At 41.3% G+C, this 25,894-nt stretch overlaps 1 protein-coding gene across 1 annotated transcript in view; it reads left to right on the forward strand.

Moving 5' to 3' along the window:
* LOC146812104 (ubiquitin carboxyl-terminal hydrolase CYLD-like) overlaps positions 1-25,894 on the forward strand; it is a 181,685-nt gene that overhangs the window by 82,659 nt on the left and 73,132 nt on the right. Inside the window, exon 4 of the mRNA XM_085619106.1 lies at positions 17,355-17,493. Coding sequence (XP_085475232.1) covers positions 17,355-17,493 — 139 coding nt within the window. The remainder of the gene's footprint in view (positions 1-17,354; positions 17,494-25,894) is intronic.

The following is a 25,894-nucleotide window of genomic DNA, read 5'->3' on the forward strand; positions in this document are numbered from 1 at the left end:
ACCTATGATTTCAAGAAGAGGTGTGTTGCCTCCAGGTGACAGGATCACAAGAAATGTGCTTTAGGAGTCTGGACATTCAAGAACAGAACTGTCTGTGCGGTAACTCAGAGCAAACAAGATTACAAAATGGATGACGCCATGATTTATGTAATAGAGAAGACACTAAATTTACCTAGACAAGGCCAGCAACCCAGTGAAGCTGATCATTTAAATCCAAGAGGGGGGTTGGTTCCAACCCTTTCTAGTTTTTGTCCCAATGTATGTTGGCCTAGTTCTTGGAGAGTTGCATATCAGAATAACGATAACAAAAATGTCTTCAACATAAATATTGTGTCCTAAATATTGTTTACAAAAATACTGCTCCATTGGTGTAGAATGTCTATTATAGACTCCAGTGGAGTTATATTGATGCTCTGAACAAAATATTTTTGACAGACGATAGTTAGGTCTCAACATTCAGGTACCATAGCCTATGGGCGTTGAAGGGTACTCACTTTTACCCACAATGAGGATGGAGTCTTTCGGATTCAGAGCGTGTACATTTCTAACTAGCAGTGTACTTGAGTTCATGTGATGGATTACGGATGATGGAATACGTAATGCTTCTTTGTGGTACCTTATAGATTTACTGTGGTGGTGCGATAACCTTGAGTGTGTACATTTTGCTTTATAAAAAAATCAAATGAACTGCTAAACAACAACACCATTTCTGAGCTAAAGGTACCAAATGGTATGCAATAAGCAATGCAGCAAATTGTCGGCATCAATATTTCCCATAAGAAGTAGCACTTCCTGCAGTATGAGAGCCACAGCAATTTTTAGTGCACTAATTACAGGGAGAAAAAAAGGTTAAATATAAACAAGGTATCTTATATACAATACTGTGCATTCAATATGCAGTTGTACACAATAGTTAATTTGTAAAAAATATAAGTGCCGGGCTCTAGTCGTGAGGCAGCTTGCACCAGCCCATTTCTCCTGTGAGCACCGCCTAAAACAGAACCAACTACTAATAATATAAGTGGGTAGAGGATGTGGCGTAATGGCCAGAGCTGCCGATCTTGGAGCTGGGAAACCAGGTTTGAGCCTCGGTGCCTGCTCAACGTCCAGTGATTCTGGGCAAATCACTTAATCTCCCCATGCCTACCATACATTAATGTGTCCTTAACTGGTGCTCATGAAAAGCGCCGGTGTTGATGATTAAGTGCCGGTGCTGAGCACCGGAAACCACAGGCTCAAATTAAGTACAGGTAGTACAGTTTTCCAAAATCGGTAACTACAGCCTGGTGGAAATATAACTGTTCCTGGATATTGTGTCAACTCTCCCATCCCTCAGTGTGTTAATTTTCATTTCCCCGTGCTGCCTGGGGTACAGTGCTGCACTTCTAGACAGATTGGGGGAGAGTGGTAGAGGAGTAGTGCAATGTCACCCTTGCACAAAGCAAGACAGGACTCAGGAAGTGGTGCAGTGTGTTCCTGGATCAGAGCAAACGAGTACCTCTATAGCATAGCAGTTGGTCCTCTGCCTACTAGAATATGTGCGCTGTTGCTTGTAATGACCATGCAGGTAAGAGCGATGGGGCCAGGTGGGGGGAGATTTCGACAGACGACGAGGACGAGGGAAAATTCATTATTTATTTAGTTTCACTCAGCGATTAAGCATGCCACCAAGGGAAAACTCTGGTGGCTGAGGGTTATTTAAGGAAAACTCACAATTTTCCTAACTAACGTTTGAGTGGCAAGAAATTCAACATACGATACCCAGAGGGTTAGGGTCTCAGTTCAAAGTATCTTGCAATGAACTTTCACATGGTTCAACCAATTGATGCAACAGTGTCACCTTTCAAAGGTGAGCAGGTTGCTGCAAGTGTTTTGGTGAGCTCCAGGCGTAGATGCTACCATAATCTGGAGCTTTCCATTTTCTTGTGTTTACTTGCAACTGAGTAGAAGGTATTAGTATCAACATGGGAGGAAGAAGTGCATAGAATATTGCAAGTGTAAGGATATTTAACTCCATTGCTTAGCTTTCAATGACTCTAGATCACATGTAGGCCCTCATTATTAGCAGCCAAATTAATTGTGATATGTGTGGTAACTGCTGTTACCACACATATATCAATTAAGAGTTTTGTGACACAGGTGGAATCTGCTGATAATTAAGGTAGGAGAATGCCTGGTATTTACTAGAACACGCAAATAAGTACAAAAATCAACATTTCAGTCGCAAAAACTCACAAATGGGTGGTATTTACCAACCCAATAAATTCTAACTCAGCGAAGATTGATTTGTTCAGTGCAATAAATATCAAGCCAATTACCAGGCCACTTGTAATAAGGGGCCTAGTAGCCAATCTTTAATATTTACCTCTGCAGCTTTCCAGCACAGGGTCAAATAAATTTTCTATGTAAAATGCATATAAAATGTGTAATATATTTTAAGGCATTCATGCTGCATGGGGAGCAAACTTGGACCTAATGACTGTTGCCTATGAAGTCTTTCTTGTATAGTAGTAGTAATGTCGTTTATTGCATTAATCAATGATTACAATAAAATATGCATCATCGCATATAGCATATAAATATATATTTTTAACAAGATATTCTACAAATAAAAATCTTCAAATCTGACATATCAATACATCTTTAATTTTGTTTTAAAAAATCTGTTTGTATTCGAACATCAACGATTATTTACATTTAGCTAATTCATAAAATCTTCCCATTACTACCATTGACAGCATTGGTTACATTGTTTGATGTACGACAGCTGTATTTACTACCATCTTTACCACAAGGATATTACCTATCGGTAATAATAAAGTGAAAATGTGCCTAAATGTGCAAAATGCATACAAATCCTTAATTTCATGCAGCCAACAATTGCCCCAAAAAGGAGACCCAATATTCTTTTGAGTGGTTTTATCATTTCCCTATCTATGTGGAGATATAATGTACAATCATGCAGATAGTACTGAGCTAAAAATGTTATCATCGTTGTTATTACGCTGTCTTCTCCGAGTCAAAAGCAGTATCTAATAGCTTCGACTGTTGTTCTTATTTTTGCATTTTTAAACAAGGGGCATAAACAGTTTTTCCTTATAATCAACAGTTTGGGACAAATGCATATATTGAGTGAATAACTTTATTCGGTTAAATAACCATCAAAGTACACACAACAAATAAAAACAAACTCAAACAGACAATCAATTCACGGGGAAAAAAATACTGGGTACTATATACACCAATACAGCCTCACTTCAAAAAACATTTCAATCAGTTCATTAAAATATTCATAATAGCAATAATGTACATAATTTTAATGTTTCCCTCCAGGCAGTTTAAATACATTATAAAAACACAATAAAACATCCCATAAAAAGTACAACAAACTAAAATATATATATTACTTCAAGTATCGACCACTTTGACCATCAGGTTCACTTTACAGTCATTTGTTTGATCCAGCAACAATTTCCCTCCTGTGCATAAGCAAATCTATCTTCACATATCATATAAGGGCTGTGCAAATATAAGAAAAAGTGACCGTGCATAGTGCGTAAAGTGCATGTAATTAACTGCAATACATAATGGCAATAATCAACCAACAAAACTCGTTATTCCAGAGCCTTTAGGATTTTTGCTCTCCTATACCACATTGCTTCTAAAAATTTACTTACAGCAAATGCTGTTTTTTGTGATGTATCACTTTTCAGGATCCTAAAGGCTTCTAGATGACTGCCTGTGGCCATGCTACGACAAATGGGAACTAGCCATTTACGGCGTATGTTAAAAGTACTCCTTCCAAAAAACAACAGTACATGCTTATCGTCTTCAGGTGTCAGGTGGCAAAAAGGGCAGATTTCAGTTTCTTGGTTTACCAACCATTTGCTTGTAAGGATTCTCAGTGGTAAAATTCCATAACGAAATCTTATATACAAGTTTTTGGTTGGAGATGGGAAAATTAAATCTAAAAATTCTTCAAATAGTGGAGAGTGCTTATGAGCCAAGAACATAATAGTTGCAGGGCCATTGAGGGTATTCATAACAGATTGGTCATTTATATAAGCCCAATACCTATATTTAAGTAGTTAAATATCAGATTTTAAAATAGAGTTGGGCTCATCCCACAAGTTCTGCATACCGAGTTTGGAAAACCATCCAGAAACAGATCTAACCCAAGGAATTTCCCTGGCTCCTTGAAGGTTCATTACCTCTACCAGAGAGTCTTTAAAGACTATAAGTTCTGGTGTAGACCATAGTCGGATCCAATATATTAAAGTTTTCAAATGGCTCGGTGAGCAACTCGTTTTATTCCAACATCAAAATACATGGGGATTAATGGGGTACTAGATGGGAAGCCTAATAGCCTTCTAAAAAAGCTGTTCTCGGCAATGGTTAACAACTGTAAATTACCATAACCCCATATCTCTGCCCCATAAAGAGCGGCACCCTGAGCTGCTGCTCGGTAAACTTCCACAGCAGGGGAAATAGCACTCAAATTTGTTTAATTATAAAACCTTAAAATGGCATTGGATCTGTGTTCAGTAATTAGTTTTGATTTCTCCAATTGGTTTGCCCACCCTAAATTGTCTTTAAGTCTGACCCCAAAATAATCAAAACTATGTACTCTGCCCAGGGCCTCGCCCCAGCATGAATACTTCGACTTCCTTTTTTCTTCTTTCCAAAAATCATAAACTTAGTTTTGTTTATATTCAGTTCTAAGCCTCTCAAATTACAAAATTTTTAAAACGTATCAATTTAAATTTGGAGGCCCATCGGAGATTTAGATATGAGGAGGGAATCGTCAGCAAAAAGTAAAATAGGTATCTTTTTGTTATTTAAAATTGGAGAGTCATTTTTACAATGTTCTAGGGTGTCCACAACATCATTAATGTATAGAGAAAATAGGGTGGGCGCTAGCACACAGCCCTGGCGAACTCCTCGCTCTATGGGAATATGATCCGTCAATTTTCCATTTGGACCATAGCGGACCTGTGCAAAATTATTCACATGTAATCTACTTATTAAATGTACTGGGGTGGCCAGAGCACCCATGTTTATCAGGGCTTGCCAAAGGGCCGATCGTGATATAAGATCAAATGCTGCTCTAAGATCAATAAATGCCATGTAAAGTTGTTGTTTCTGAAGTAAAACATATTTCCAATATAAAACAATTAATCTAAAAATGTGATCTGTTGTACTAATTCTTGGTCTAAAACCTGCCTGGAGGTGAGATAAAATCTCTTGTGTATCAACTCAATCCAAAAGTCTCATCAGGATTTGTTTAGAAAAAAATCTTTTGGGCATTATCAATGAGGCTGATAGGCCTATAATTAGATGGCTCCCCCAGATCACCTTTTTTATGTATAGCTATAATTTCAGCTCCAAGCCATGAGTCGGGTACCTTACCCCCAGCTGCAATAGCATTAAATAACATATTAAGTTAGGAGGACCATATCAAAGGTTCAGATTTATATAAGTCCCCGGGTATTTTATCTGGTCCAGGGGCTTTAGCAGATTTCTGCAAATCAATCACTCTTATTGTTTCGCCTAAGCTAAAGACGATAGGAGGAGTGGGATCTAGTATAGGCCATACATTTAGAAAACTAGTGCTATCAGGGACATAGAAGTCACCAGAAGCATAAAGCATTGTAAAATGAGATACCCATTTATCCGTGGAAATATTATATTGATGTAAATTAGGTTTTTCTGACTTAGTTTGGGTAACAAGGCGCCAAATTAGTCTAATGTCATTCTTTTTCCCGGCATCCAAAATATCTTGCCATAAGTTATTATTCCAATTCCTCTTGGCTTTAATCAAGATAGATTTGTAGTGAGATCTTGCTGCTTCAACATTAGTACTATTTCCCTCTATTATAGCCTTCCTCAAAGCTGACTTGGCTAACTTGCAAGCAGGATTAAACCATTTCTCCACCTTCAATGAATTAGAAGTCCTAATAATATCATTTCGGTAAAAAATCTACCGTAAGACATTAGACAGGCCAACATGAATGTCTAGAATAGGAACTACATCCATATTCAGTCCTACATATGCTTCAAAGTATGTAACATAAAGTTTGTAAATCTGTGAGATCATTTCCCGATCTATGTGGAGATATAATGTACAATCATGCAGATAGTACTTTATAGACCTGATCTAAAAATGTTATCATCGTTGTTATTGCACTGTCTTCTCCGATTCAAAAACAGTATCTAATAGCTTTGACTGTTCTTATTTTTGCATTTTTAAACAAGGGGCATAAATAGTTTTGCCTTATAATCAACAGTTTGGGACAAATGCATATAATATGTATAAGAGTTTTAACTGTGGCAACACAGAGACGACAAGCACTATTTCCATTAAAAATTGGGTTCCATCTCCCTTTGAACTCCAAATCGGAATATATAAGAATCTAAATCTTAAGAATGTCCTTTTTACATGGTCCGGCAAGCTTAGCCCTAAATATTCTTGGCTCTGTGCACTATAAGTGTCTATTTCTAAGTTTGTTTGTTTATATTTTGCGGCTTCTGTCAGGTCATCGGCCCACTGCTTGGTAGTAAATGTGTCACGAATAAGGGTTTTACGAGCATAGCGGCTCATTTGTCCCAATGTCTGTGCATCTGGCAGGCCATAGGCTTTTAGATTTCTCGATAATTTGTGCAATTATAAGTCTTTATATATAGTTCTCCCTAAATCTTCATATAATAAGTATTTAAATGAAGTTGGGTCAGCCTTGGCACAATCGACAATATAGTTCAGAGTACTTCTTTAATGGAGCGTTACCATAGATTTTAGGCCTAATTCCAGTCTCATAATACAGTGAGGAGTTGCCGACCGTAGATGTAATAAATTGCGTACACATTTACAAAAGCAATTAATCTAAATTGGAGATGGCCTTGTTGCGCAATACTGGGGATGCGTACAATAAATATGGAACCAGTTTCATTTGTAGGGCATTGAGTGATGCATTAATCGCTTTTCCTCCAAACAGCACCGACCTAGGAATCGTTGGTGCCTTCAATTTCCTATTGACCTGGTGACTTGCCCAAGATAACTTAGTACCGAATGTCACTCCAAGGTATTCATAGTGGTTTACCACTTCAATTGATGATTCTCCTAGTACTCACTCCCTAGCTATTGTGTGAAATCCCCAGGTCATAATTTTTGTTTTGGACAGATTGACAGTTAGCCGATTCTCCATATCGTACAAATGTAGTTGTGTGAGTTGATGTTGTAGTCCTTTGGGCCTCTGGGACAGGATCACTAGGCCATCCGCATATGCCAGATATGGTATTTTTTTACCTCCTAATTTTGGAGGAATACCCTGGTCAGCCTTTAACAATATATTTAGGTCAGCAATGTATAAGGAATATAATAGTGGGGCTGAGATACATCCTTGTCTAAGGCCGTTTGCAGAACAAACTTTAAGTGATAATGTATTGCTGGTCGATAGTTTTACCTGTATCCAAGTATTGGAGTGTAGTTCAATGATGAGGTTCAAAAGGTTACAATCTATATCCCATGCTATAAGTTTGCTCCATAGCTGTTGCTGATTAACCTTTTCTAATGCCGTGGAATCGTCCATGAAACAGGCATGTAATGTTGTTTTCTGTATGCATGTTTTTTCCCCTCGTATGGTCAATGTTAAAATGTTATTGACTGTTTAGCTTCCTGAGCAAAACCCTGTTTGAGTTATAGGAATTAGTGCTTTGCCCTTCGTCCACAGCCTTAATGTATTATGAAGGTGCTAAGCAAACAGATTCCAATTAAAATCCAATAATGCAATTAATCTGTAGCTGGTTGGGTTGGATCAACTTTCAGCTCTCGTTTGTATATTGGATGTGCAATTGCCCCCTTTCAGGAAGATGGAACTTTCCCTAACTTAATTACATGCAAAAACAGCTGTTCTAACAGTGATCTCAAATAAATTATATTTAGTTTGACCAGATCTTTTGGTATACCATTTGGTCCGGCAGCTCTAGATTGACAAGAGCTTTTTTATTAGGTTAGATATTTCATCCTTCGTAATATCGGGGTACATTCCAACATTTTTTAACGGTATATATTGGCAGCTGATTTTTGATTTACACAAAGTTTTAATGTGGGATCCCCATTTATCACTAGAGATAAATAAGTTGTCTGGCTGCTTATATGAAGTTGTACCACATCCTACCATGGTCCGATAAGCTTGTACATTTCGGGTTGAAGTAGCATGAAATAGTTTTGCATAAGCGTTGTCCTCACTGTTGCACTTTGTTTGTTTCTGTTCTAAACTTCCCTCTTTAATTTTTGCAATCTCAGAACATGATCCTTAGACTCGGGGGATTTTAGCGCATGCCGCACCATCTTACGATATACTCTCTTTGATTCTGTTAGTTGCTTTGCTTCAGTTCAAAGAAAAGTATATAATTGTGGTGTTCTTAACTGAGTCATCAAGATCGATAGTATATGCTTTAAAATGGATTGCACACTTGCAATTAGTCCATTCGAATGGGTGTTTGTTATAGGGTTATGCATCCAAACAACAAGATGCACTGGCTTGCAACTACAAACTACACATCATGTTGTTCTGTTAGACCTGTAAATTAAACTACTTTGTGCCCCATCGTCCAACCTATCAGGCACACTAATGAGACATTCTAACCATCCATGAAATGCCATGACCTCAACAGACAGCCTATGCAAGCAATGACACACCATGACAATTACATGAAAGTCATTGGCTGACCCAAAGTCCACTCACTTTCTGTACATCTGATTGTATTTTTTGAATACCTCAGTGCATTATTCATGTCAGATACATAGGCTGAGGGAGATGCAGTTCACTCAGGTAAGGGAACCTCGAGATAACACACTGTGATATACACTCAGGTGTATGCCATAATCCCCAGGGCGAATTCTCTTCAAATGTCAGAGTCAAAAGGCATTAGTCTATCGGTTTGAAACAAAGAGATTCCTAAATCGACATTCCAGTGCACAGAACATTCATATTATACATTTTTTCCACCAAGCCTAAAACATTTTACTCACTTCCTTGAGCATAACAAAAACTATAATTTTTACGCGTGAAGTTGATGGGGGAGTCAGTGTATCACATGTGATATAGAACATAAAGATACTATAACCTTATGGTGAAAGCCAGAATTAGACCTGTTTGATAGCAGGGTGTTAGATATTGTTAAAGGCCAATCTTCCGCAATGCACGTCAGCACCACATAGGGGTAGACAGCACAGTGTCAATTTAAATACAATTCAATTGTATCTACTATATCACCGTATCACTACATTGGAAGGTAAGAGTATATAATTACTTCCTTAATTCCACTTACACTTATCTCACAAGGTAAGTGTAGGTGGAGCTACGTTTAGTCAAATATACTTACCTTACAATGCAAAGCGGTGGTCAATGGATCGATATTATCACAGAGCGATATTGTCTCATTCGATATAGCGACACATAACTTAAAGTTGACCAGAATTCTAAAAGTTCAGAGTGAATTGTGCAAATTCCTATTTTGAAGTTCCTGGTCATTGCCAGGATAGGAATTCTGGGACAGCCTAGAATTGCTCTCCTGCAGATCTGTGCATATTCCTTAATTTCCAATTACCACTGTTAATTTCCCTCTTTCAGGTGCGCTTTGTAGTCATAAAGATGCTGGCTGGCAGTTAGAGTATAGCGGCTGTTCCCATATACTTGTCCGCAATGGCTGTGATGGTGAGCAGTTGATGCTGAAGGAACTGGAACATCCATACAATAGCGTGGTGACAAAACAGAAGGCTAGTGGTCTCACTGTACACCTTCTGCATCATACACAAATAGATATTTTAGAAAAATAAATGTAATCAAAGCAAGGACACAACTGCTTTCCTGTAATTCCTCATTTTATGGGAAACTTTAGAGTTCTACCTGTTATCAATGGCATATCAAAGTCTTCAGAGGCCCCTCAACAAGGTATCATGAGGGGGATCCTCATATCCTCTCCTTGCCATCAACAGTGGACCACACACCAGTGGGCCACTGAGGTCACCTCTGTTGGGGGTGAGTAGTGGGATGTTCTGACAGCACAAAATATTTCCTTTACAGAATGCTCTGCTCAACGCCGAGTACAGGGAAAGCAAACTGAAATCAAGTGATGAAGAAAGCTAGGCGCTAGCTTGGATGCAGTGGGCCTCATCCTGCAACTTGTCTCTGTTCTCCCAGCCGTATCAGGCCTGCCTTCCAGGACTGCTGGGTGGAAACTGCAGATTCCAGTTTCATACATCTCTAAGGGGGGTCTCACCCCTGCCTAAAGCCTAGAAATGCAAGCTCTGCTACTAATCCACTTTGTCTCAATCGACTTTGTGAGGCAACAGCAGTTTCAGCTACTCAGATGTGTTTTTTTAGTTCACTTAATTTCATTGCAGGTTTGCTAGGGCTGTGGGGCCCTCCTCTGAAATGTAAAGTGGAGGGGTGCCCCCACATTCCGGGGGGGCACTCCTGCCTGTAATTTCAGTAACTCTGGCCCCTTTATCTGTAACTTAAGGGAGCAGAGTTAAAGGGGCAAATCCAGGGCCCTAATAATGACCCCACGTGCGCTGATAAGCTACACCCGAGGTGGGGAAGTCAAGGAACCTTCTGAGATCGGACCCCGTTCTCTAAACAAAAGAAACAGTAAATGCAGTGAATGTGCTTTACCCAGGAATTAATTTGACACGCAGAGACCACTAAAAACCAATACAGAGGATTATTTGGAACATGTGGGGATGGTCCTCCGCAGTCAAGAGCAGGAGAGACACTCCCTCTTCGTCCCATGGCGGTTCACACACCATGGCCCTCATGTATGAAAACTGACGCATCACTGCAAGAAAACAGCGATGCGTCACTTTTCATTGCGCCCTCCCTGCGACACCACTGATGCATCATACTTACAGTATGATGCCTCATGTCGCAAGGAGTTACAGATACGTCAGTATTTCTGACGTATCTGTAGGCGCAAAAAAGACGCATTGCTGGAGTGAGTCACAAAAGTGACGCAACTCCTGTAATGGGTCATTTCACATGGGCAAGTCCCATGTTAACTGTGCCTGCATCAGTCTTACGCCTGCCATGAGGCAGGCGTAAGATATTGATGCATTTCCGTCCTGGAAGTGGTGCAGTGAAATCTCATATATTTCATAGATTTCACTGAGTCCCTTTTCCGACCCTTTCTTGCGTCAGAATGCCCCCACTGCATACATTATACCTGGCGCATGTATAATGTGGCTCAGGGGTTTACAAAGTGATGCATCCACCTAGATGCGTCACTTTGTAAATATGATGCGACATGGTGCATTTTTTACACTGCTGGTGCGTCACAGAAAGTGACGCAACGGCGGCGCAAAAGTGATGCAAGAGCCCATAAATAAGCCCCCATACTTTTTTTCCCACTGTTTTGGAGAGGTAATGATAACCAAAGTGCTCCTCTAACACGGCGGAGCATTTTCGTCATAAAAGCAGTTGCCCAGTTTCTTATGGTAGCATAGCGCCTCCGCACTTCTCTTTTTTCACAAAAAATAAACAAAACATTTTTTTCGTTAAAACAAAGAAACTTGTCCTCAACTAGCACGGAGTTTTCTCCATGTCCGTCTAGGACTTTGCTTGCATTTATCTGCCTCCCAGCGTCAAAGTTAAATGAAAGTAGAAAATTAGCTGTACAGATGCTGTTCGTTCAGATATTTATACTACTAAGATAATATACCAGGATCTCTGCGGAGTGATTTACGGACTACAACGGTTAGACCTTAACACTGTGGAAACCGTATCTTCTGTATACACCACTATTTCCTCATACTAACCCACCACTAATCCTCTTTGGGTTCCGGACAGCATGCTACTCGCGGAAAAGCACTTTGACGCCTCGTCAGGGTTCTGGCTACTATGATCTCCCAAATAACACTTTCTAGATTCTTCCCTCTTCTATCCCTCCATTGTGCTATTCAATACAACTAACAGACTCACATGTCCACCACTCAATTTAACACATATTTCCCTATAATAACACACCACTAATCCTTTTTGGGTTCTGGAGTAGCGTGCTACCTACCGAAAAGCACTTTGACACCTCGTCAGGGGTAGTAAGCGCTACATAAATACAATTACATTACAATTACAATAATCCCACTCTAAAGTGGCCGAAAGTTTAAATGACTGTGTTTCAAACTCCTGTAATTTATTATTAATAAATAATAGCGCCCAATTACTTGCCTGCATGCATCATCATTTCACCAATTACAGCCTCCATCCATTCCTCCACCGTATTACCAATCCCTTCAACTGCACCATAAACAGACACGCAAGTCAGTATATCACGAGGGCAGGATGGGCCCTTTCTGAACCACATACTCACCTCACCACATTCTTCAATGTCTACACTAGGCTATGAGAGTAAAAGGCATACTGGGCTTAGTGAGGCCCACAGTATATTTATTTAAGATTTCAGGCAATGGGGCCTTCCCCCCACTGTATCTAAAACGAGCTAAAGTACTACATATGTTTATCCAGGGCTTTAAGTGGGATGTAAAAGTTGTGGGGTCTCTATAAGGGCATGGCCTAGGTAAATTAGGCCGTGACTTGAGTATGTAAACAATATCTCTGTGATTTCCATAGTGTGCCACCTGACCAGTATTTTGGTGCATTTCTGTGTTTTCTTTTATTACATCCAGATATATTACACAACAAGTGACTTACACCTAAAGCCAGTTAGGACTATTGGCTTTGTCAATGGCTGTTAGCTATTTAAAATAAATGAGCAACAACAGTAAATTTGTTGTAAATTAAGTAATATTGAACATATTTCAAGGCTGAAATTGTGATACTATGAATTAAACATTACCTAGACCTGTGGAAGTGTTAGTGCTCTTCAGAGTGCCCCAATCACGAATGTATGTCATTACATCGCATAGTAATACCACGCATGCCAATACAACGCGGGTATTACTACGCGATGTCAATGACATCGCATGCCATTAAATCGCAAACTATTACCACGAATATGCCTTTACCACGCATGCCATTACAACGCAAAGGCATGCGTGGTAAAGCTATATTCGTGGTTAGTTTGGAAGGTAAGTGACTACTCTACCCCTACACAACCCTTCCCCGCCCCAGTCCTCTACCTACAATTACATTACACTACACGACCCCCTAACACTACACAAACACTACCCTAAACCGGAAAACACTACACAAGCACTACTACTCTACCCTAAACCCTAAAAAACTACACTATCCTTTACCCTTAAAATACTACACAAACACTACACTACCCTAAACCCTAAAACACTACAGTACCCTAAACCTTACAACACCACACTACACAAACACTACACTAAACCCTAAAACACTACACTACGCAAACACTACTACTCTACCCTAAACCCTAAAAAACGACAATAGCCTAAACCCAAAAAAACACTACACTACACAAACACTACTACACTACCCTAAACCCTAAACCCTAAAACACTAAATCACTACACTACACAAACTCTACAACACTACCCTAAATCACTACAACACTACCCTAAACCCTAATACACTACATTACACTACAAAAACACACTAAAACGTTAAAAAAAACCCACACAGAACACTACTTTTACACTACCCTAAACCCAAACAATTAACTCCCACCCCAAGTGCAAACCCCCTTACCTCTCTCCTCTCCAGCGTCGCCGTTGGATCCTGCTTCCTCCTTCCTGCTTGCTTCACGTCGTTGTGAGGAAACAGCCTGAGTTTCCTCACAACGACTTGCATAGCCGCCACATTACATCGCATGCATTGTAAAAGCGCATGCGATGTAATGGTATGCATGGTTTTACCACGCGTTGTAACATCGCATGCGTCGTAACGCATGCGATGTAATAGCAACGCGTGGTAAAACCCGCGATGTAATGGCTGTTCCCCCCAATCCCTCCAGTCATGTTCACTCCAAGTTAGACATACACTGTTTTTCTCTCCACATCTCCTCCACCTGCATATCTTCCACCTCATCTATTTTCTCTTCAGCACTCTCTTCTGAACGCACTTCCTCGCATCTCCTTCACTTCCCCACCCCAAGAACACAAGGCACCCATTCACCTGTAAGAACTGCATTTTCTTTTACTTTCACCTTGTCAATGTTTTGGCACTGTATCACCTCCACACACTTTTGCACAAAATCACAATTGCACCTGGAATACATGACCATTGTTCTGTGAGCTCTGCCGAGAGGTCAAGGATTGCATGACCATGTATCCTGAACACCTTTTCGACCCACTTGCATATGCTGTGAGAGACTCGCAGAACCGCTAGCCTCAACTCCAGAGTTCTCAATCATGGCCTGTTATAAACACCTGAAGGCAGCTCTCTTCAGAGTATGGCCCATGCAACAATAATATGCTACATGAAAAAAATACAAAAACACAACTTCCTGGAAATAGCCAATGCTCTTAGAGAATGCACGATTAAGTAAACTGTGAAATATAAACAGAAACTAAATCGGTGTCATGTATTACTAATTGCCACAAGAAATGGGAAATTTAAATAAAAGACCCACAGGGCCGTGACAGAGTCAGTCACAAGTCAGTACATGAACCTTTCAACATGTACAGCAGAGACATGTCAGACTTATGACTGTGAGAGGCAAGGAAGGCTGGACCAGACTCAGTCGCATGTTACACATCTGTGCCAAGGTGTAGCTTCAGGGGGGAGGAGTCTGTAGTATGACACCCCCTAATAAATGCATTATTGACTTAGTAGGTGGGTATTTGGGCCAAAAGTCGGGTCTGATGTGTCTGTGTTGGTTTTTCTCGTCATCTTGGTTTCAGAATGAGATTTTATCTTGTTAATTTTTGGGATCTGAAACTTGAATATATATAGTGACTTGTTTACCAAAAAGTAGTAAACCTGCACTCATAGAAGTGCGCCTTGAATGGATGCAGATTTACTACTTTTTGGAATTCAAAGATATTGGCAGAAGTAGGCTTGGAAAGCAGTGTCAGTCTGTGGTTTCCAGGTATATTACTGGAAATCAAACACACAAAAAGTGATGGGACAATTTTTTTTTTTTTTTAGAGTTTTATATGGCACGATGTTTGACGGGCGACTCCGTCAAACGTGATGGTCAGTTGTCAAACTTCTTTATAGTTTTTTATTTTTCAAAAGAAAACTTACAAAGTGGGATTTTGTTTCTGGAAAAAAAAAACGAATAACCCACACACCGAGGGAGTTTTCTTTATGAAACGGGATCACCTTTGTTCTTTTACAGACTCTCACTGTACCTGCCAGTGAAGGACAGTAAACAAAAGCCATCCTACCGTCCACTCTAGATAGGGCAGATGGTTGGATGGCTTACCTCTGATGGCCCCTACTGCTTCAGAAGAAGTTTTACACTGATGCAGTATATTGTATTTCATCAGTGTAAAACTTTCCATCCACTCGACTCAAAATCGGGCAGGTGGACCTAGAGTTTGTCTGACAGGCTGCTCTGCTATTGTTGCAACAGAGTACCTGTCCGCCAAACTCTAAATAAGCCCCAGAGACCCACCTTCTGTAAATCAACACTGATTCTGCTCCTTGGCCACCCTATTCATTCATCCTGCAGCTCACTGCTTTTTTAGTTGGGAAAGTTGAGATTTTCACCCCCTGAATCTCACTTACTAAGCTATGCTCCTGGTTTGTAGGGCACATAGCGGTGGAGTAGAGTAAGTTACTTGCCAGTGACACCGAAAGGTCTGTTGAACTCCGGCATATTAAATCTTAAGGTGGACACATCTTATATTTGACTGAGGCATCCCAGGCCACTTGCAAACATCTGTAGTCGCCCGCTCTCTCTGTCACTCATGCACACACATGCACACTCAATAAAACCACCATGTAAATGGTTAAGTCCAGTTTTGAGAACAGCACATTTTTTCCACATAAGACTTTGACCCAGAGCAAAAGAGTAAAAAACACACAAGGGGAAAAGGATTTGGAAGAAAAAGACTGAAAACCGAGAAAAGGGAAGAAAGCAGGATCATGCAAGATTGAAATAAATGGTGGTTGTATCTAGTGGTGGATTAAAGAGGCATGAGGAGGAATTCAGTAGATGGAATTTAATAACGCTGACCCCAGGCTTCTGAGAAAAACAGTGGGTGCTGGCTCTTATTCTTTTACAAATTCAGCACCGGTTTAGCCTCTAGTGGTTTCATTAGAGTGTTATTCATTGTCCTTTGCTTCAGAAGAGCTGGTGTGTACTTGTCAAGAATTCCTGTCATACGAGGGGAGGAAAACGGTAACCAGCGAAAACGGACTACATCTCCCAGGATGCTTAGCGGTTGAGAGGTTATGTAAACAGGAGAGCTGTTACATAACTCAAGGGAAACACGCCCTTATGTAAACAGGAGAGCTGTTACATAACTCAAGGGAAACACGCCCTTATGTAAACAGGAGAGCTGTTACATAACTCAAGGGAAACACGCCCTTATGTAAACAGGAGAGCTGTTACATAACTCAAGGAAAACACGCCCTATAAAGGGAGGAACCGGGAGGTACAAGGCTGTCGGATATTGTGTTTACACCGACGTACCTGCTTCGTGAAGAGCAGTGTTCCGGAGTGGTGCTCCAGTAAGGCAAGAACGGAGGTAGGTCGAGTCGTTACTCCCTGGGCCGTGTCTTGCCCCATCGTCACCTGTGAAGGACCCGGAAGCTCTACCGGTCAACCATTGAGCTTCGCTTTTTGACTCGGCTGAGTCCAAGCGCAGTGGCGCTTTTACTGGTTGGAGTCGTAACTCCCAGCCCGACCAGAGACACAGGGACTGCCAGCTGTAACGCACACCAGGAGGTGTTTGCCGCGTTACAGACTCGGAAGTCCACAGGATCGATCGAGCGGCTGCTCTCGGTTCAGTCTTCTTGCTTGTGATTGGGGTATCGGTGACGCATCACCAGGAGGTGACTCCGCGTCCCGGTGCAGTCTGAGGAAGAGGTTGAGCGGCTGCTCCCTTCAGGTAGAGACCCCGGCTGGGTGTTTCCCTGACTCCTCGATTCTCCCCAACACTCTTCGTGCCCCTCACAGCCTACCGATTGGCATTGTCGGCCATTTCATTTCTGCCCTCTGTTGGCATACGCCGGGATCGGCGTATATGCAGAGGACGGTTAGGACCATCCGTGCTGTGGGCTGGTAACGTACTTAGCCTGGAGGATTCCAGTGACTATAACTTTTGTTTGTTCTTTGTATTTTATTTGCCTTCATTAAAAGAACTAACCCTTCACAAGTGGTTGCGTCCTCATTGTCGTGTCTGTTAAACGATCCTGAGACGTTCAGGGCGTTACAGTACTCTAGTTTGCTGATGCGCCTCTTTGTTGTTTCCCCAGACATGAGCTCAGTGTTAGAAGACAACAGTGAAGGCATTCCAACCGTCACGGAGAGCGAAACGCTGCACAAGATGGTGGGACAGATGAAGGGAATCCAGGGACACTACAACTCCTGCTACCTCGACTCCACTCTATTCAGGTTGGTGCCAAATTACGGTCTGTTTAGGGGCATTAATGACAGTGGATATGCCTCACTCATTTGCACAACTCCGGACAATAATATTGGCCCCATCCTGGGGTATGAATGAATAAAAAAGTGACAACTTGTGCTTGAGGGTGCCTCAATACCAGAGGGAGGGAAGGGTGAATGTCCAGGAGCAATCTGATAGAGTTGTGGAAGTTGATACCTAAGAGAGTGTGAGGGATTTTGAAACTCCATCCTCAATCGGCAAACTCTACCCAAAGTCTTTCATACTAAGCAACTTGCATGTTACTGACCCTGCCAGGCCCTTTCTCGTACGACCGTCTCCCCTCCTTGAGCTCACCTCAAAATCTGCTTTCCCAAGTATAACAGAAGTCCCACTCCAGTTTAGCTCAAAACAATTATTCACCCTATAAACACCTCTGTATTTATTAGAAAAGAATCAACCCACTGAGCAAAATTAATCGCAGTCCTGTGGTAAAATTGGATAGAATACGATCATTCATGCTAGCCTACAGACACTACCTTCTGTGCACAGTGGGGATGGCATCAGGATGATATGGATACAAGGCCTGGCCTCAAGTCAGAGTCTAATGTCTTTTAGTGGCTATGGCAACATCATCACCAGAACATGTCTAGATCTGTTGGAGGTCTTTATGCTTCTATTGCCCACTCAATGTGGTCTGTCGGTCCCAATAAGGAGGGATTCATCTGCTTTTTAAATTCCTCTAAATAGCTCCACTAGGCCTGTGTTAAGTCATTCATCCATTCCATCCAAAGCCTTCCTTTATGTTACAAACTTTATGGTTCTTCCTCCTAAAAGGTTCAAATACTTTTTCATGCACAACGTGTTTTCTGGTAGAGCGTTGCCTCCAGTCTAGAACTGATCACCTGCCTGTATCTTCCCTATTTTGTACATAGTTATTAAAGCCCTACAGCTAAAGACTTGTCAGTGTCTTTTTAAGATCAAATAGTCATGTTAATAAGTCGTTCCTTTGCTACCCCATGGTCTGCGGTGGTGGACTAAACTTCTCTCCCTGCTCTTAAAACCACTGATGTGTGATGTGTAGCCCAGGCCCTGCCTGTGGTGGCTGATGGAACAATCGTAGCTTGCCATGCCTTGATTTTTTATTTTTTGCAAAGTAGTAGCTCAGTTCCCTTCTCCCTTCTCCCCATTCCCTGTGTTTTGTTTTTATCCAAAATAGTTCGTTTTCCACCATGCCCAGGCCCAATGTTAGGTCCTCCTAATTCATCACTCATGATCTAATCTACTGCGTCTCCTAGTATGCACTTTAAAGCCAAACCTATATGAGGAGAAATTTCTCAGTGTTCTGGTGGTCTTCTTTCCTTTGCCAGTGGAGGCACGCAGTCTTCCTGCCCACTCAGAGTGCAGTTCATAATTTTTATATGCCTCTCAGCCTCCTTCTCTTGGGCATGGTTAAGTGTGGAGATCAATGTTCATGTTTAGAGTCTGTCACCCTCAACCACATAACTCATCATCTGGCTACGGGGGGCATATTCTAGAGTTATTAGCCTCTTCTCCTGGTCAGTTTTCATGAGCCTGGAAGAAGATTGAAATCTTTTCTGTTTGTAGGGCTCACAGAATGATGGAAAGTGCACCTCTGACAAGAAGGTGAAGTCAGCCTCCATGGAAGTGTTTTCTAACACCTCAACCTGGACATTATGAGTGATTACGCTAAATTGCACCTCTGTCTCCTCCTAACAATTAGCGCTCAGGATCTTTTATTTACCTACTAAAGGTGGTGGAGGGGAAAAACACTTTGTAACAGGATGGCAATATCATACCTGAAAATACCACAGACACCGTCTTTAAGTTTGTCAATTTATTATAAGACCAAGAATAATAAGATGTATACACATCGTAAGCATGTATAGATATACAAAAAAACAATACAGAGCCGATTCTACGAATATAAGCAATTCGGCATAACAAGAATACAATGGTGAATTCAAGTATCAGAATACAACTCAGAATAGAAGCAGAGTCCAAATATCTTCTCATTAGGAATAAAACAAATCTGTCCCTACACTATACTAATGGAGATGCTATCTCATCATCATCATCATTAAGTCTTTATTTCGATTAAAATAATCATAAAAGACAGCACAAACAGTATTAAGTCAAAATGCTTAAGATAAGAACACAGAGCCGTAAATAGCAATCATAAGAAATATCGCTAAAAACATTAATTAGTACTTAAAATTGTATCATGTAAAAAGGCTCAGGAGTACAAAAACCACAATAAAACCATAGAAATACATCGATAAAATGTGTGAGACCAAATAATTCAACACCATTGTAAGTTTATTAACAGGGCCACGCTAAAATATTTTACGTAAGAGTAGTTATGACTAGACTTGGGTTTCTCTTAGTTTTTTGGAACGGATAAGCCAAGCCCATTTCAAAAATTTCGCCATAGCAATACCTATTGGGTCGTTAGTGGATGTCTGCAGAATCCTTAGCGCCTCCGTGGCAGATCTAGTACCTAGGTTCATACAGATAGGTTTCAAACATTTAGTCCTGGGTAACTTATAGGCCAGACACACAAAGAGAACATGAGATATGGATTCCGTCTGGGCCAGGCAAACAGGACAGTGATCTGGCCCATGCAGAAGCCATTTACTTGTAAAGGTGTTGATCGGAAGAGAGCCAACCCTAAACTGGTGGTATAGTTTCCTATCCATTGGTTTTAGGATGACATCCCAGTAAGCTTCAAGCAGAAAGTCCTGTTTGTGCGTCAAAAAGTCCCTCGACAGGGTGGGCCTAATAGTAGAGGAAAAATAATTACTCTTAATCATATCCTAATAGGCAGTCTTAAACTCCCTTTTTGTTGGGAACGGGTTTTGTTCAGGGTGCTCCCGTAGACCACTCATCCCCATCCCACACAGGGTGTTTTTTACATTCTGTAGCCATTTAATCTTGCCCAAACAACCAACCCCCCTGAAATCCAGAAGAGATTTGGCATTTTGGGAAAGCTCAGGAGTGACCCAGAGCCGTCTCTAGAATGCTACTGGTCTATATCGGGCTAAATCCTCAATACGTAAACAATCCAAATCCATAAAGAGGGGCAACAGTGGTGAAGATTGCGGAAGGCTCGTGATAGCTCTGACAAATTTATTCTGGGCTCGTACCAAGATGGAGATGTTCTCATAACCCCATAATTCTGCACCATATAGGATTGAAGTGGTGACCTTGGTGGTATATATTTTAACAGCAGGGGCTATGGGCTTGGTAAACGAGCGGCTATGTTCTTTCACAAGAGCTCCTGCCAGCTGTGCGTGTTTTAAAGCTAGCAAATCAATGTGAGGTTTCCAGTTAAGCTTCCTGCCTAAGGTAATCCCCAGGTACGCGAACGCATCTGTCTGTTCTAAAAGGGCATTGTTCATGTACACACTGCTTTTAATGATCTTGTGAGATGCTATCTAATATCCTTCCATCTATTCCCAAAGGTGTCAGCACGTGTTGACTTCCTGAGAAGTACTCATGTCAAATGGGTTAAGGTGCTTAAGGCTAGGAGCGAGTTCTAAGATGCTCCTTTCTCTCCGAAAGCCAGCAGAAGTCTGGGGTCTCAGTCCCTGCACATCACACAATATAGAATTCGATTCTTTACTTCATCCTGGTAATACTTTCCAGTGCAACTTTTTCTATGTGGGAAGGTTCACGCTCTTTTAATTAGTATTCCTTTGTTCAACAAGTGCCCTTGGTTCCCAGACCAGCCAGACACGAATCGCTTCTAACTGTCTTCAAAGCATTCCTTGCATTTTCTCCAATCTGAAAATAACGAGTTTGCATTCCGATACCTGCAGTAGGATGAAAACACTGCCATTTCTTGAAAACAACATGCTTTTCTTTATTTATTTCTTGAGAAGTCAAGGAGGTGCAAAAACAAGTACAGTCTTGGGCCTAGGAAGTCGGGCAACTTAAACAAAAACGCTTACATTATATGGTTATAAACCGTCCTGCTCTCTGTATACGCAGGCATGACGATAAATACATGATCATATTATAACATTCCACTACAATGAATGATTAAATGATTCTACTGGATACATGTTCATAATCATAAAACACTGCAACCGATATAAATGTGCGTAGGTGCATGACAGCATGACAACCATGAATATAATGCACCCATACAAAATAGAGTGCTGAAAGCACTCTATCATGAGTCTGGTCAATCAAAGCAACGAAACAAAGTTTGAGAACCAACATGTAATGTCTTCACAACAACTGCAGACTGGCATCAATTGAGCAAATACCCAATCGACAAAGTTGATGTAAAATACATTTAAATAATACACCCACCTCACATGCCTCAGAATACATTACCAAAAATGTGTCCCTGCACCTCATTTTCTATATACACATTCACAAAAACGAACATAATCCTTTTTTATAATTTCCACCATGAATCAGACTACAATAGACGTTGAAAATGAAACACAAAAACACAATTTCCAAAGAAATAGTGAAAACGAAGGAAACATTCTCATTGCTCGGTGTCCTGGTAGAAATAAAAAATAATTTAGCTCGGTCAGCCCCTTCTCCCGCCCCTCCACCACCAGGCATGCGCACATGAAAGCAAGGAAACCAGATTTGAAAGTTGTATGTAGCCAGCACCCCAAACAGTGGCAATGCCATGCAGCCAGGTTGTGATAACATTGATGCAGCACAACACACAGTGTGACACACTAATAGAAATGATAGACAATGTAACGATGGAGGAAAGCTGGAATATGAAATACAAACCAGCCTTACCTATTAGAACACTTGGAATCAGGGCGCCTTGGAATCCACACCGCAAGATTAGGGTTTTTGTCCTTCTGGTATTTGGGCACAAAGTCTTACACATTTTCATCTTTCTCCAAACGAAAGTCATCTTGTTATAAGCAGAGCTTTGCCACCCCAAGAAGGAATGACTATAGCATCCCCAAAAGGGACATCTTAAGGATTTTGGGGCCCTGGGCCAAACATATTTTGGTGGCCACTGTTCAGAACAGTTTTGAATTTGTGACCCAATTTGTGCTCTCTCATGCCCTCTCTGGCCAGGTCACTGACAGTGCACAGGCACACTGGCCCAAATTCTAAATGTGTTTGCATCTAATATCTAGGGATAGTGACGTGTGTTTTCAATATTGTAACACAGCAACAGCACACTAATATAATTTCAAATAATCTCTGTCACACTTTCCAATCTCTCATATGTTTAGTCCTCTTTTGCTCCAACAGAAACTTTTTTCTGGATGTTGCATGAAACATCAACTCAGCATTTCTCTGCAAAATGTATATAATAGACTCCCAAAGATAACCCACATTGAAAATAAATGAAATGAAAACGGTATTTAAAACAAATTGTTGAAGACTTATTCAAGGTCATCAGGACAAGACTCTCTGCAGAATAGGGCTGGCTCTATCTGAGCCCCCCCTGAAGGGTTGGGGCCCTGGGTCTGCACCCACTTTGCCCATGCCTTAAAACGTCTCTGCCAGCAGGTACATGCTCAGAATCCTCCAGTAAACAACGAAGCAGAGCTCAGTATATTGACTACACTGTCTTGTGCTCCTCTGTGCTCGTTATGGTGTGCACATCTAATGATGTTTGTGTCTTCAGTATCGGGGCTGGTGTGCATGTGTCAGGCCCTTTGTACATGCCGTTACTCTTACATCCTAGCTAGTCCCTGTTCTCAACTGGTTAGCTCCCTGACTCCCATCGGCACTACCGGAAACCGCTTCTACAGCTAAAAAAATTGAGCTTTGCTCGCAAGTACCATTCACGCACGCAATCATCATGCATTCCATGACCCTGTCTCTGGGCATACATGGACCATTACTTGGTCTCCTCCATATGGTGTGAACCTGAATCTGCCATTCTCAGATTCAGTGAATACCTAACACAGCACCTTAATCTTTTAGGATATTGTTGGTCTGTTGTGTGTTCTTGCCATCCCCTTTTTGATTCTTCTCGGGTAGCTCCTGCTTTAAGTCATGTGCGCCATGCTTTCAACCGTTTTCATCAGTTGCCCACCATAGCATCTTTGCACATGTTTGGGGACAGTCATTCAATGCACACATGTTCTCTGTGTGCTATTATCTGGATGAGAACCCTTCTAGAACTTTCTGACTTCAATGCAGACAAAGGTTGCACCAATTAATCTTTAATAAGACAGTGAGCCTGGCGCTAAATTCGGGGCCTTGGCTTCTGGGCACAGTACTGAGGTAGTAATGCTTTTTTACTCAGGAACCCTGCCCCGAAGGTCACCGAGTCTGGCCTAATGCATGTGGTGAGAATAACCAGGAAGAAGGGGAAAGCACCTGGTTAAAAGACATTTCCTCCATAGCAGACAATTTGGTCTAATCAGCCCTGGTCAGCAAGGTCCTGGAAAGGGCCATGAAGCACCTCAGAACAGAGAGCTCTTTGGGCAGTAATGACCCTCGGCATGCTAGCCTCACTAGGCAGTCGGTCTCAACGTTCCTGTTGGCAAGTTGCCCCAACACCGAAGGTGCACTGCACTGAGGAGAATTTGACCCCTGCAATCATCTTTGCAAATACAGTTTCAGAAGTAGGAGGAGGTGATAGCTGTTTACCCACTGAAACCCTAGGGCTCTCTGGAATGCATTCCTGTACCTTTAGTCTGTATCCTCAGGGTTTCGTCAATTTTTGGATCATTTTAGACGCTTGCCTGCTATGCCTGCCACTCCATCAGGAGGGAGTGGAATCCAGGGTGAGCAGTTCAGACTCAGCCAACTGATAGAATCAGTAGCTGCTGGACCAGGAACTACTGAACCTTATTCCAGCATCTCTGGGATCTGTCTGCACATTTTACTGCCTTGTAGTCCTTGATCTTCAACTTCTCTAATGCTTTGAGTGCCACCAGGCCCATCACATTTAAGTATTGATGTAGCTCCAATCTACGCTGGTGCAGCTTTCTTATGTGCTGATGTATGTGCTGCTGTAGGTCCCACGACTTTAGGCCACCCCGAGGTCGCAGCATTCTTGTACCATTGGCCACCACCAGTCCCAGTTCACTCATTGTCTCTGACTTCTTTTCCTGAACTTCAACTTGTCTATCAGGGAAGGACAGCCTTGTGGATCTATCTCCCTAAACCTTTCTTCACAAGAGAGATTAGTTTGAAGAATGGGACACCAATGTGGGAACTGCTATTGATGTCCAAGAGGATCTGCGAATAAGATTAATCAATGAACAAAAATATATTGGAGTTGAAAGCCTTCTGCCCGGTATGGAGAGCTTTCCTTATAGTGGTGAATGTCACAAATCCAGGTTAAGACTGAGTGAGGAAGGGTTCACCAAAACATGCACACATGAAAAAAATCTGTGGTACACAATCAGAACAGCATCGTCTAAACCAGACTCAAGGATTAAGACTGTGGAAGACTGTTCAATGGCACAGAAGGAGCATTCACTTGCTAATCATTATGGGCGTGTGGTCTTCCTGGGTTAGGGGCTAAAATATGAACCAATGATAGGAGAATCACTATTTACTGCATTACTGACATATCCATTTGCCTGACAACATTTTGTGGGTATATTGGCTTTCCGCTTCTGCTTAGTTTGTACACACAAATTTGCACCCGATCCCTCTTTTTGCTTTCCTCCCAGTACCCTTTGGTTGTCCTGACCCTTTCTCTTCAGAGTTGCTACATTGTTTGTTTATATGTTGTTTGCCTGCCTGCTCATCTGCTTGTGTACTATAGTTGCCTAGTCCTTGGCATTCAAGGGACCAGTGCCAGTGTCCTGGTCAATGTCTGATCTCTTTACTGTCAACATCACCATGGATCAGTGTAAACTATGCTCCCTGAATGTGGGACACTGTCCTCTGTGCCAGTTCTTATTTGGTAATCCTTGTGCACTGACCTTTTGGCCTACATATTACATATTCAGAACTCCTTTCATCTACCACCTGAGATCACAGTTACACACCAGACCACTATCAACTCAAGTCAAGGATTCTTTATTCGGCCAGTGTAGGCCATAAAAGCACATAAAATAAAACATATGTACCAAAAAAACTGAAATAAGTACATAGAGCTTTAAAAGAAACCCTTAGTGCATATTCACTTCCAGTTAACATGAATAAATTAATCTAAGGCCATTTATTCAAAAGAGCAGGTTAAGGCTCGATATTGAAAGAGAAAAACTAAATCCCAATATCAGGTCAGTAAAAATTAGACATATAAAGTGCAGGTGCATCAGTACATTTACATATGCAAAAAACATTGAGTTCAATCCATAAAGTGTACTAACATTGAATAAACACTGATATTGTCCATGACGGTGATTCAAGTGGGAGCTTTCTAATCCTTAAATAGCTTCTTCCTAAGTCTTAGGGCTCCTGATAAAATCTTGCAACCCCAAGGCA

Source organism: Triturus cristatus, chromosome 7 (assembly GCF_964204655.1).
Source record: "Triturus cristatus chromosome 7, aTriCri1.1, whole genome shotgun sequence".
Classification (NCBI taxonomy): domain Eukaryota; kingdom Metazoa; phylum Chordata; class Amphibia; order Caudata; family Salamandridae; genus Triturus; species Triturus cristatus.